At 37.1% G+C, this 12,574-nt stretch overlaps 1 protein-coding gene across 4 annotated transcripts in view; it reads right to left on the bottom strand.

Annotated features, from left to right (window-relative positions):
- MCU (mitochondrial calcium uniporter) overlaps window positions 1–12,574 on the bottom strand; it is a 195,096-nt gene that overhangs the window by 4,591 nt on the left and 177,931 nt on the right. For all 4 annotated transcript variants that reach the window (XM_059882562.1, XM_059882563.1, XM_024986716.2 and 1 more), the window contains 2 exons: window positions 9,665–9,825; window positions 7,820–8,023 (listed from right to left, as the gene is read on the bottom strand). In XM_059882562.1, coding sequence (XP_059738545.1) covers window positions 7,820–8,023; window positions 9,665–9,825 — 365 coding nt within the window. The remainder of the gene's footprint in view (window positions 1–7,819; window positions 8,024–9,664; window positions 9,826–12,574) is intronic.

Raw genomic sequence — 12,574 nt, 5'->3', positions numbered from 1 at the left:
TACTTCCAGTTCTAGGTTAACTACCTGTCTACTTTCTGTCTCCATAGATTTGCCTATTCTGGATATTTCATAAGTGGAATCATACAACATACAGCCTTGTGTGTCTGGCTTCTTTCAAGGCTCATCTGTTTGTTTCATGTATCAGTACATTATTTCTTTTTATTGCCAAATAAGACTCCATTGAATGGATATGCTACACTTTATTTACCTATTTGTCAATTGATAGACATTCAGATTTTCCCACTTTTTGGCTATTATGAATAATCTTGCTATGAACATTTGTGTACAAATTTTTATGTAGACACATGTTTTTACTTCTCTTGATGATATACAGCATTTTCATGATTACTCGTGAGGCTGAGGCTTTTTCATATCCTCTTTTATATTACTGGCCGTTTACATATCCTCTTTTAGAAGTGCCTGTGCATATCTGGATTGTCTTTTTCTTATTGGCTTGTAGGATTTGTTAATATATATGGATCCTTTGTGGGATATACATACTGCAAACATCTCCTCCCAGCTCATTCTCCCTCCTAATGGTGCTCTTCAGTAAAAAGATGTTCTTAATTGTTAATACAGCCTAATTTATTATTTCTACTTTTTACAGCTAGCACTTTTTATTGTGTAAACAGCTGTTTTCTTTTCCACAGTAATGAAGATGTTCTTCTATATTATTACTTCCCAGGAGCTTCATTGTGCTACCTTTCACGTTTAGATCAACAATCCATCTGGAATTAATTTTGTTTATAGTATGAGGATGAGGTCATTTCTTTTTTTTATATGGACAGTCAATTGTTCTAGCACCATTTACCAAAAGACTTTTCCTCGGCAGCGCCATTTTTTAACATCATAAGTGCATTCACACTAGGGCTGTTCCGACTTTGCTCTCCCATTCCACTGGACTAGCGTCCACACCTCCGTCACTGTCTCAGTCGCTGCAGCTCCGCAGTGTGCTCTGTACTGGAGAACTGTAGACTAGAACTGTAGTCTTCATATCTGACATAGTAAATCCTTTTATGTAGTTTTTCTTCAAGAGTTTATTGACTTTTCTTAGTGTTTTTATTTCCATATAAATTTTAGAAGTAGCTTAATCAAATCTCTTCCCCCAATCCCAAATTTATTGGGATTCTAACTGGGGTTGCAAAGAATCTAACAGATCAATGTGGAGAGAACCAACATTTTTACAATATTTACTTTTCTGGTCCATGAACATGTGGTATCATTACATTCATTAAATCTCCTTTAATTTTATGCTTTTCTACATAGACATCTTGTACATCTTTTGCATGATTTATTTTTAAAAGTCATTTTAAGTTGCATCTTTTAAAAAGTTTCATTTCTAACCATTTGTGGTTGGCATATAGATATGTAACTCATTTATGTGCACTGACCTTGTATCCAGTAACCTTAATGAAACTCACTTATGAATTCTAACCAATTATCTACACATGTTTTTAAAATTTTTCTATGTGCAAAATCTATGTATCATGCCAGTTGTTTTTCTTCCCAATATTTTCATCCACTGTATCTTTTTCTTGCCTTCTGCATTGGCTAGGACCAAAAATAAAAGTGGAATGGAAGTGGTACTCTTACCCTTTTTCTAGGCAACAAAGGCACATTCCAACACTTCAAGTTCGCCTACCCCTCCAGATACACATGCTAGTTTTGTATGTTTTCGTTTTTTCTGTGTTTTACGCATTCACTGTTCATTTGTTGTTATTTTTGGCTGTGCTGTGTCTGCTGCAGCACGCAGGCTCTCTCGTCGTGCGTGGACTTCTCATTGTGGTGGCTTCTCCTGTGCACAGGCTTGGGGTGTGCGGGCTTCGGTCGCTGTGGCACAGGGCTCAGTGGTGTGGTACACGGGCTTGGCTGCCTTGTGGCATGTGGAATCTTCCCGGACCAGCGATCAAACCTGTGTTCTCTGCATTGGCAGGTGGATTCTTAACCACTGGACCACCAGGAAGTCCATTTAATATTCATTTAGATTCACTCACAGATTTACCATTTTCATTGCTCTTCATTCCTTCCTGCTTTTTTGACTTTCCAGCTGTGATAACCTTCCTCTGCCCTAAGAACAACAACCTCTAGTATTTCCTTCGTACAGATCTACAGGTGACAAGTTCTCTATTCCTTTGTCTGGAAACATCTTTATTTAACCTTTATTTTGGAAGGATATTTTTGCTGAGTATAGAATCCTAAGTTGACAATTATTTTCTTTCAACACATTGTAGGTACCATTCTATTACCTTCTGGTGGTTGAGATTACCTTCATTTCTGTGGTTGACATGCTATCTAACAGTGACTCCTCAGAAGGCAATCCTTTCTTTTTCTCCTTTTGCTTCTCTTAAGATTTCTTCTTTGTCTTTGTCTTTTGCAATTTTACTTCTGATGTGTCTAGATGTGAGCTTCTCTTCCTTTACATTGATTGGTATTTGACAGAATTTTTAAATCTATAAATTAATGTCTTTCATTATTTTGGAAACCTCTCAGTCATCAGCTCTTTAAATATTGTTTGTTCCCATTCTTTTTCTCCTCTCCTTCTGAGACACTAAGAAAATTAAAAATGTATTAGGCCTTTTCACTTTATCCTCTATACCTCTTACCTTCTCCTATATTTTACTTCTTTATGTCTTTCCATATTTATTTCTTCTGATTTATTTCCAGGTCACTATATCCCGCTTATGTCTACTCTACAGTTAAATCAATCCATTAAATTTGTTCTCTAGAATGTTGTTTTTTTTTTAATCAAGTTATCTGTTAATATTCTCAACCTTACCTTTTATCTCCCCGAATACAGTAAGCATAATCATTTTAAAGGCTTTGTCTGATAAATCCAGTTACTAGATCTCCTATTTGTGTTTCAAACGTCTATTGTTTTTATAGGTATTTTCTTGTGTATCTGTTTATTTTTTATTGTATGTTTAACTCTGTATTTAGGCTTAGGATAATGTTATCTCCTCCCAGGGAGATTAATATTTTCTTCTGCCTGGAACCTGTGAGATTAGCATTATGGGACTTCCAGTATTCTAGGACTACTTCAATCCAATTTACAACACTGGGATGACTGAAAGAACAGGTTCTTCTATTCTACAATAGTGGCCTTTAAAATTCCAAACCAAAGCAAACGTGTTTCAACCTATTTTAACAATCCCTGGACATGAATGTCTATGGCTTTGGTCCTTCTAGGTTATCCAGTATGGCTCAGCTTCTTGGCTGCTCGGCCTTTACTCAGTGTAAATCCCAGAGGAAAAAGGACACCTAAACACCAGACTCACCTTACTCAGACTTCTCTTCTTCTGGTCCTTGCCTGGTAATTTTTGTTATGTTCTCTAGAATCTACAGGCAGATGTGTTTTATGTTTTGTTTAACTATTTTAACATTTCCTAATGAGAGCATTGTTCTGATTACCTAGTATGCCACAACTGGAAACAGAAGTAAATATTTAAATACTGAGGATGACAGATAACGACTCAACAGTAGTTGAGGGGTTTATGGAAGCTTTTTAAAAAGACAGAATCATGATCTGGATCAAATAATCTTGACCTAAGGGACAAATGCTGGTTTAAAAACTTGAGAGAAAGCCCTCTACTTTCATCTAAGTTGCTGTGACTAGGCTACTTATCTTTGGTAAGGATATAAATGTATACACTAATTCAATTTATTCAGATCTAGTTGGGCAACAAGCATTTACTAAGCAACTGCATGCTAGACTCTATTCTAGAAACTTGGTTATTTGATAATAACTGAGAAGAAAGACATGGAGAGCTTTATTATAAAGGAAAGAGAGTCAGAGAAGGAGAGTTTGGTAACATAGAGAACATACAAAAAATATATACTGGGATAAGATTCTGGAAGGAGGTAATAAGATTAAGAGAAGGTAGAAGAGCTAGCCCTGATTAAGAAAATGCCACCTCTTATTTGAATTTAAGGAAATAGTATGCAAGTCAGTAAGGATGCTATTAAACTCACAGAGTTTAGGAATTAGAAAGCTTCTATCTGTTAAGCTCAATTTTCTAGGAGAAGTAGAAGGCAAAGTTAAAGGTGGGATGAGGAGCTTGATGTGAAGTCTTGAAGTAACTTTATGGGGGAAGAAAATCTAATTAGAAACATAAGCAGTTGCCCATTCCATACTATTACATGATTTTTCTCTAGCAATGTTCAGTAGCCTGGATATAGGGTAAATGGCTAGAATTATCCAAGATTAGGAGTTTACAGACTACATATAATGGAAAGACAATGGAGCAGTGATTGAACAGAATGGCAATAGGGTCTAATTGGGACAGAAAAGGAAGCAACACATGAGGAAGGTGACAAAACAAGTTAAGAGAGACGTCAGGAGCCTACAGGTTTAGGCACACGAGTTTTTATTATAAGTAGGTTCTGAATGGTCACTGAAGTAGTTTGCTGGAGTATAACAGAACATAAAGCATGAATGTTGGAACTGAGATGACAAAGGGTATTAAAGGCTAGGTCAGTGTTTCTTAATCTTTTTTCATCATTACCTTAAGATGCCTTTGCAGATATTTTCCCCTTAGCTGCCTCTTCTCCCCAAAGAGGTTTTAATACCACAGATAGACTGTATATCCATTTATCTGTTGTAATTTCCAAGATGTTTTACTCCTCAAGAACCAATTTTTGCCTCCTTGAGGGTGACATCCCCTTTGTTGAAAATACTTGGGCTAGGGTATTGAATAGTGGTTCACATGCCTGCTGAAGTAACTTTTTCAACTGGCATTTTCTTATTGTCAGGCTCCTTTTTCATATGATAGAAAGTGGTACTTAGGTCTCACTGAAATATTAGTAAAATTCAATATGCTACTTAATTTTATGATCTCAAGGAACTTATCATCTTATAAAAATTCTTTGGAACTTAATACACTTTTGAATCTATTTAGGTTGCTAATAAAAGCTTATTCAACAGTTTAAATGCTACTGAATAGGCTTTTGCTTCATGGGTGTTAATTATGGCTATTGACATGGGGAAGAATATTTTACATTCAATTTGGTCAATGTTTTCCTACTCACAAGACTAAATTGTTTACTACTGCTATTTTGCAACCAGTCACTTGGGGGCAGCAAAAATGTTGAGGAATCACAGCAGTTCAGCATTTAAACAGTAGGACACATAGGCACTGTATTCAGTTCAGTTCAGTTCAGTCGTGTCTGACTATTTGCGACCCCATGAATCACAACACGCCAGGCCTCCCTCAGTTCAGTTCAGTTTAGTCACTCAGTCGTGTCCGACTCTTTGCGACCCCACGAATCGCAGCACGCCAGGCCTCCCTGTCCATCACCAACTCCCGGAGTTCACTAAAGACTCACGTCTATCGAGTCAGTGATGCCATCCAGCCATCTCATCCTCTGTCGTCCCCTTCTCCTCCTGCCCCTAATCCCTCCCAGCATCAGAGTCTTTTCCAATGAGTCAACTCTTCGCATGAGGTGGCCAAAGTACTGGAGTTTCAGCTTTAGCATCAGTCCTTCCAAAGAAATCCCAGGGCTGATCTTCAGAATGGACTGGGTGGATCTCCTTGCAGTACAAGGGACTCTCAAGAGTCTTCTCCAACGCCACAGTTTAAAAGCATCAATTCTTCGGTGCTCAGCTTTCTTCACAGTCCAACTCTCACATCCACACATGACCACTGGAAAAACCATAGCCTTGACCAGACGGACCTTTGTTGGCAAAGTAATGTCTCTGCTTTTGAATATGCTGTCTAGGTTGGTCATTACTTTCCTTCCAAGGAGTAAGCGTCTTTTAATTTCATGGCTGCAATCACCATCTGCAGTGATTCTGGAGCCCATAAAAATAAAGTCTGACACTGTTTCCCCATCTATTTGCCACGAAGTGATGGGACCAGATGCCATGATCTTAGTTTTCTGAATGTTGAGCTTTAAGCCAACTTTTTCACTCTCCTCTTTCATCAAGAGGCTCTTTAGTGCTTCTTTGCTTTCTGCCATAAGGGTGGTGTCATCTGCAGATCTGAGGTTATTGATATTTCTCCCGGCAATCTTGATAGTCTAGAGGGCCACAGTCCTTGGAGTGTCACAAAGAGTCCAACATGACTGAGCAACTAACACATTCAAACACTATACAGTTAACCCTTGAACAACATGGGTTTGAACCAAACAGGTCCACTTATATGTGGATTTTTTTTCAATGGTAAATACTATAGCACTACACGATCCACAGTCAGGTGAATCCCCAGATGGGGAACCTTGGATATGGAGAGACTATGGATACAGAGGAACCATGGGTCAGAGGGACGACTGTAAGTTATATGTGGATTTTTTTTTTTTTCACTTCACAGAGGGTTGATGCCCCTAAACGCTGATGTTCAAGGGACAACTGTAATTTAATGTGTTTAAAATACCTAGTACATACACAGATGAGTTGAGAGACATTTGGAAAGGACAGCAACCAGTTATGAACTTCGGCTAAGGAGTCTAGATTTCACCTGATAAAAAGAACCCATTTAAGGGGTGTCTCAGTGGTAAAAAATCCACCTGCCAATGCAGGAGACATGGGTTCAATCCCCGAGTTGGGAAGATCCTCTGGGAGCAGGAAATGGCAACCCACTCCAGTTTTCTTGCCTGGGAAATCCCATGGACAGAGGAGCCTGGTGGGCTACGGTTCAGGGGATCACAAACAGTCAGACACAACTTGGAAACTAAACAACAAGAAACTAAACAACATAGACATATGCAAGCCATGCCCAGAGGTCTGATTAGATAAGACTGATCTGGTTGCCCGCTCTGTTCATATAGAGTGACGAATATGAGCTAGACATGGGATTAAGTGCTAGAGATGCTGGGCAAACAATAGCAGGACATGAGCAATGTACTTCCTCTCTTCTGCCCACTAGACAAATTTGGGAGGCCCAGAAAGGTTAAATAACACCCTTGAGCTTTCATTTTCCCTCACAAAAATAGGCCTGTGACCACTGGTCTAATGACTACAGAAATAAAACATCTATGTTCATTCAACAGAGGCCATGTAAAAACATAAGAAGCAACTCTCAGAATTCTTTTGACACTTAAGAAAATAGAAAAAGTTTCTCATCTGTCTCAACTATTTCAAGTGATTTTTATTCAAGGGAGCCTGGATCTATGGTTGTATCACTTAAAGCAATAATAAATCCCTCATACATCCCATGGATTTCCAAGCTACTAAAAAAATAGCACTAACAATAACAATTAGTTCTAGACACTGATATTTAATACATGAGCCTTGGTTGTTAAAGAACAGAATAGTGATTAGATATCTAACTTTCACTTCCCTTCCTTGACATTAAAATAACAATGACAAATACCTATACTACTGATATACTTAGAAGTAACCCAGAGTTTTGTTTATTTGATTAGTTTTCACCAATTCTCCATTCCAAATATTCGATAAAAACAAAAAACTACCCCATCTGACTGCTACATTAATTACACAGTACATAAAAAGCCAAGCCAACTGAGCTGAACAAGTTATCCTACAGCTGACCTCTCTTCTCCTTTGCCTTCTTATTCTCTATCTTACCATAATATTGTTATGAATTTAGCACTTTATATGGTTCTCTTAATAGTCTGTTTGCTCCATGGGGGCCAAAGCCATGTCTTATATCTCTCTATCTCTAGCACCTAGAGTAGTTCCTGATATGTAATTGGCATGCATGAGCACGTGCATGTATGTGTGTATATGTGAGTGACTGCATATAAAGGATAAGTGATTTACTTAAAGGGAACTGGCCTTATAAAGAATATGAGAGAAAAGAGAATTACTTTGACAACCAAAATTTCACTATGTCAGGAAAGTTACTTGAAGAGGAATTCTTACCTGGCGTGTCATTACAAAATATGCATACATTGCCATGGCACTTCCATAAGTGATGAAGTAGGTGACTGGCTCCATGATGTCCCAAGAATATTCCCACCAGGTAAGCCGGGCCAAAATGCCAAACTGTGTGGCCATGTAGGCAAGTCCACCCCATAGCACCAAAGTGGTCCTCTTCTCAGCTTTTCTGCTGATTTCAATTCGTACCTATAGGTCACACATGATCAGTCAACTCTAAAGCATTTTGACATAGATCCAATTTTAAACTCTTATTTAAACTGTTCTATGTTCACTTAAGAACAGGGCTTGCAATCAAGATACAAGTTGGTCTCAATTCTAGAAAACATAGTTTGTCTTCCTAAATAGTATCTGCAGTTTTTACTGAATAATATTTTATAGGAATAACATTTTTAGTACATTAGTAGCTGAAAATATGGTGAAATAAGTTAGTTTTATAGGTCTTTATCCAACCACAAGATTATTTTCTTTGAAAGAGGGAAACAAAAATAGGCTAATGTTCTCTCACTGTAGCATTCAAGATTTAATCCATTATTAATTTTTTACTCAAGAGGTCTACTGGGGCAAAAGAGCACAGCGAGTCAGAGCATGGACTCTGGATTCAGGCCCTGATCCAAGAATCACCATAACTTCATTAATGTGTTGTTCTGTTAAATAAGAGAATACAGGTAAAATACGTAGGACAATTCCTAGCACAAAGTAAATATTCAGTAAAGGATGATAATTATTTTGTTATAGCTAATACATTAAAAAAAAGCTTTGCATTTTGAAAGTACAAAGTTTAAATTTCACCTCCCTTTACAATAGTTCCTCAAACATTTCTAAAGGTCTTAAATTTAATGAGAACAACCTTGAGATATATGTTTATTACTTTTAAGGAAATAAGAAAAAAGTACAATATTATTTATTCTCCTCCTTAATCTCTAATATAGTCTAGTTTCTTAAAGTGGAAATACTTGTATTATTATTAAAAAATAAGGATGACACATCTTCAGTGTAAAACATTCAGCAAAGTATAAAGAAGAAAAATTATTCATGATCCTATCATTCTATTAGCATTTGGGAATACGTCCCTTCTATTTTCTTCTTTGTGTGTGTGTGTGTGTGTGTGTGTGTGTGTGTATGGCTATATGTGTAACATATATTTCAATGAAAAATGGAATCATAGTATGCACTACCACGGGCTTCCCGGGGGCCTCAGTGGTAAAGAATCTATCTGCCAATACAGGAGATGCGGGGTTGATCCCAGGGTTGGGAAGATTCCCTGGAGAAGGAAATGGTAACCCACTCCAGCATTCTTGTCTGGGAAATCCCATGGACAGAGAGCCTGGTGGGCTATAGTCCTTGGGATCACGAAAGAGTTGGATGACTTAGTGACTAAACAATAACAAAATGCACTAATGCATACATTATCTTATAATTTACTTTTCATAAAATATGAGTTTTCTATAGCATATTAGATCTACAGAATTATTTTTTAACAGTTACATGATATTCCATATAATATTAATTCTTAAGTTGGCTAAAATGATTATCTACCTCACTTAGAACCCTTCTTGATCAGCAAGTATTCCAATCTTTGTCATAAAGGTAGTATGTCTGGTTAATGAGAATATATTCAGGCCTCAAAGCTCTAGGTCCATTATTAAGGCCCAAACTATTTCTTTTAAAGTTCTTTCATAGTTTTAATTGGAAGATTTTTATGATTCAGTTCCCCAACTCATCAGGTTAACATAATTCAATCACATACAACTTGGAGGGGGGGAAGCAAACATATATCCTCTGGAAAAAATATTAGTGAAGAGAAAAGTGTGAAATTTGAATTTGCACCTTTTCCAGGGGCGCCAGCTGTTCTTTGAGATCTTCTAATCTTTCAATAAGCTCCCTTTCCTTGTTTAACTGGTGCTGCTCGATGCACAGCGTTGTGTATAGCTGCTGGACCAGTGTCTTTACATCATTCAGTGTTGCTGCATTTTCATGGCTTAAGAGGTCTGAAAGAAAAAGATTGTTTTTAAAAATTTAAGCCTTAATTCAAGGGCCCCCAATCTCTGGGGCCATAGACCAGTACCTCCTGTCAGATCAGCGGCAGCATTAGAGTAGAAATAAAGTGCACAATAAATTAAACAGGCTTGAATCATCCTGAACTGTTCCCCCTCAACCTACCACTGCCCTGGTTGTAGAAAAAATGTCTTCCATGAAATCGGTCCCTGGTTCCAAAAAGGTCGGGGACTGCTGCCTTAAATAAAGAGTTGCTATTCCGAGGGCTATTTGTGATAAGAACAAGGGAGATTCATTCACTATAGGGAATCTACCTGCAGTGCTAAACTGAAGGAAAGGGATAGTTCCTTTTTAAAAAGGAAGAATCTATAAATCCCAGAAAGTAAGTTCCAAATTTGAGCAACTTGAAAATTTTGAAGCCAACATCCACCATTATACTGTTGGAAGTGTAAATGCTACAAGTAATAATAATCTTCATTAGATAAAGACAAAAAATTCAAAATAATAAAAAACTGGGAATAGAACTGCTTTATGATCCAGCAATTCCACTGCTGGGCATACACACTGAGGAAACCAGAATTGAAAGAGACACGTTTACCCCAATGTTCATCGCAGCACTGTTTATAATAGCCAGGACACGGAAGCAACCTAGATGTCCATCGGCAGACAAATGGATAAGAAAGCTGTGGTACATATACACAATGAAGTACTACTCAGCCGTTAAAAAGAATGCATTTGAGTCAGTTCTAATGAGGTGGATGAAACTGGAGCCTATTATACAGAGTGAAGTAAGCCAGAAAGAAAAACACCAACACAGTATACTAACGCATATATATGGAATTTAGAAAGATGGTAACAATAACCCTGTATACGAGACAGCAAAAGAGCCACTGATGTATAGAACAGTCTTTTGGACTCTGTGGGAGAGGGAGAGGGGTGGGATGATTTGGGAGAATGGCACTGAAACATGTATAATATCATATATGAAACGAGTCGCCAGTCCAGGTTCAACGCACGATACTGGATGCTTGGGGCTGGTGCATTGGGACGACCCAGAGGGATGGTATGGGGAGGGAGGTGGGAGGAAGGTTCAGGATGGGGAACACATGTATACCTGTGGCGGATTTATTTTGATATATGGCAAAACCAATACAATATTGTAAAGTTAAAAAATTAAATTAAATTAAAAAAAAAGAGAAATGTTAAAAACTAGTAGAGAAGTTTAGAATTAATCTGATTATTATCATGCTTATTAAAATTTTGATCTATAATTTATCTGTGGTCTTGCCATTTTAACTGGTCATTTTTTCCCTTTAGTAACTAACACTTGAGGGAAAAACATATAGTATTTCAAATTTGCAAATACAAGGTATAAATAAAAATATCATTATCCTAATAATCTTAGCCTCTATATACCTTCCCCCTAACACATCAATTTTTATTTATTCCTGTTGGGCAAAGACATGGACTAGCTCTTTGGGTCTCAACATCAAAGAGCATGAAGTCATGAGAATGACTGAAAAGGTAAATGATGAAATAATTCTTTGATTCAATATCCTCTTCTGTGAGTAGCATGTGTTTCCAGAACTCTAAAAATTATGTTTTGAAAATTTAATAAAAAGCCAGCTAATTTTAGCTGTCAAAGAATTTTTTAAAAAGCACCCAAGTAAAGCTTTTGTTTTAGAATCTTATTAGCCTTGAATGTGACATTCTGTTACCTGGAGCAGGAGGTCAGCCTTCTTCTAAATCAAAATAAGCCATGGTCAGAATTAGTCATGCATTATATATGGAATTTAGAAAGATGGTAACAATAACCCTATATGCAAGACAGCAAAAGAGACACAGGTGTATAGAACAGTCTTTTGGACTCTGTGGGAGAAGGCGAGGGTGGGATGATCTGAGACAATAGCACTGAAACATGTATATTATCATATGTGAAACAGATCGCCAGTCCAGGGTTGATGCATGAGACAGGGTGCTCAGGGCTGGTGCACTGGGATGACCCAGAGGGATGGGATGGGGAGGAAGGTGGGAGGGGGGTTCAGGATGGGGAACACATGTAAACCCATGGCCGATTCATGTCAATGTATGGCAAAAACCACTACAATATTGTAAAGTAATTAGCCTTCAATTAAAATAATTAAATTAAAAAATTAATTAATTAAAAAAAAGAAAATTAGGTATGAATGGAGCTGTTTAGGTGAAACTCATTTTAGATTCCAGTATAATTTCTCTAAAAATTTGCTTCTGTATCTTCAGAAAAATGTGTACATTTTAAGTACAATGCAGTGAAAAGAGATCTGAACTAAAACCAGGAGTCCTACTAATACAGTAGCCTCTAACTACACATGGCTGTTGAACACTTAAAAGGTGACTATACTTTACTGAGATGTACTCTAAAGAAAATCTACACCACAAAAAAAGTCTTCATATAAGTTAAAGAATATAAAATATCTCATTAATAAAGTTTTATATTGATGATACATAAAATGAAATAAGCATAGTTTGGATACATGAGACTAGTTTAAAAGTTATTAAAATTAATTTTACCATGTCATACCATGACATGGATGAAACTTAAAAAAAATCATATGAAATGAAAGAAACCAGACACAAAAGACTACATATTGTATGATTCCATGTATATGAAATGCCCATAAGAATTGATGCTTGCAAACTGTGGTGCAGGTGAAGACTCCTGAAAGTCCCTTGGGCAGCAAGGAAATCAAACCAGTCAATCTT

Source organism: Bos taurus, chromosome 28 (genome assembly GCF_002263795.3).
Source record: "Bos taurus isolate L1 Dominette 01449 registration number 42190680 breed Hereford chromosome 28, ARS-UCD2.0, whole genome shotgun sequence".
In the NCBI taxonomy this organism is placed as follows: domain Eukaryota; kingdom Metazoa; phylum Chordata; class Mammalia; order Artiodactyla; family Bovidae; genus Bos; species Bos taurus.
This window is presented reverse-complemented; position numbering and strand designations above follow the sequence as displayed.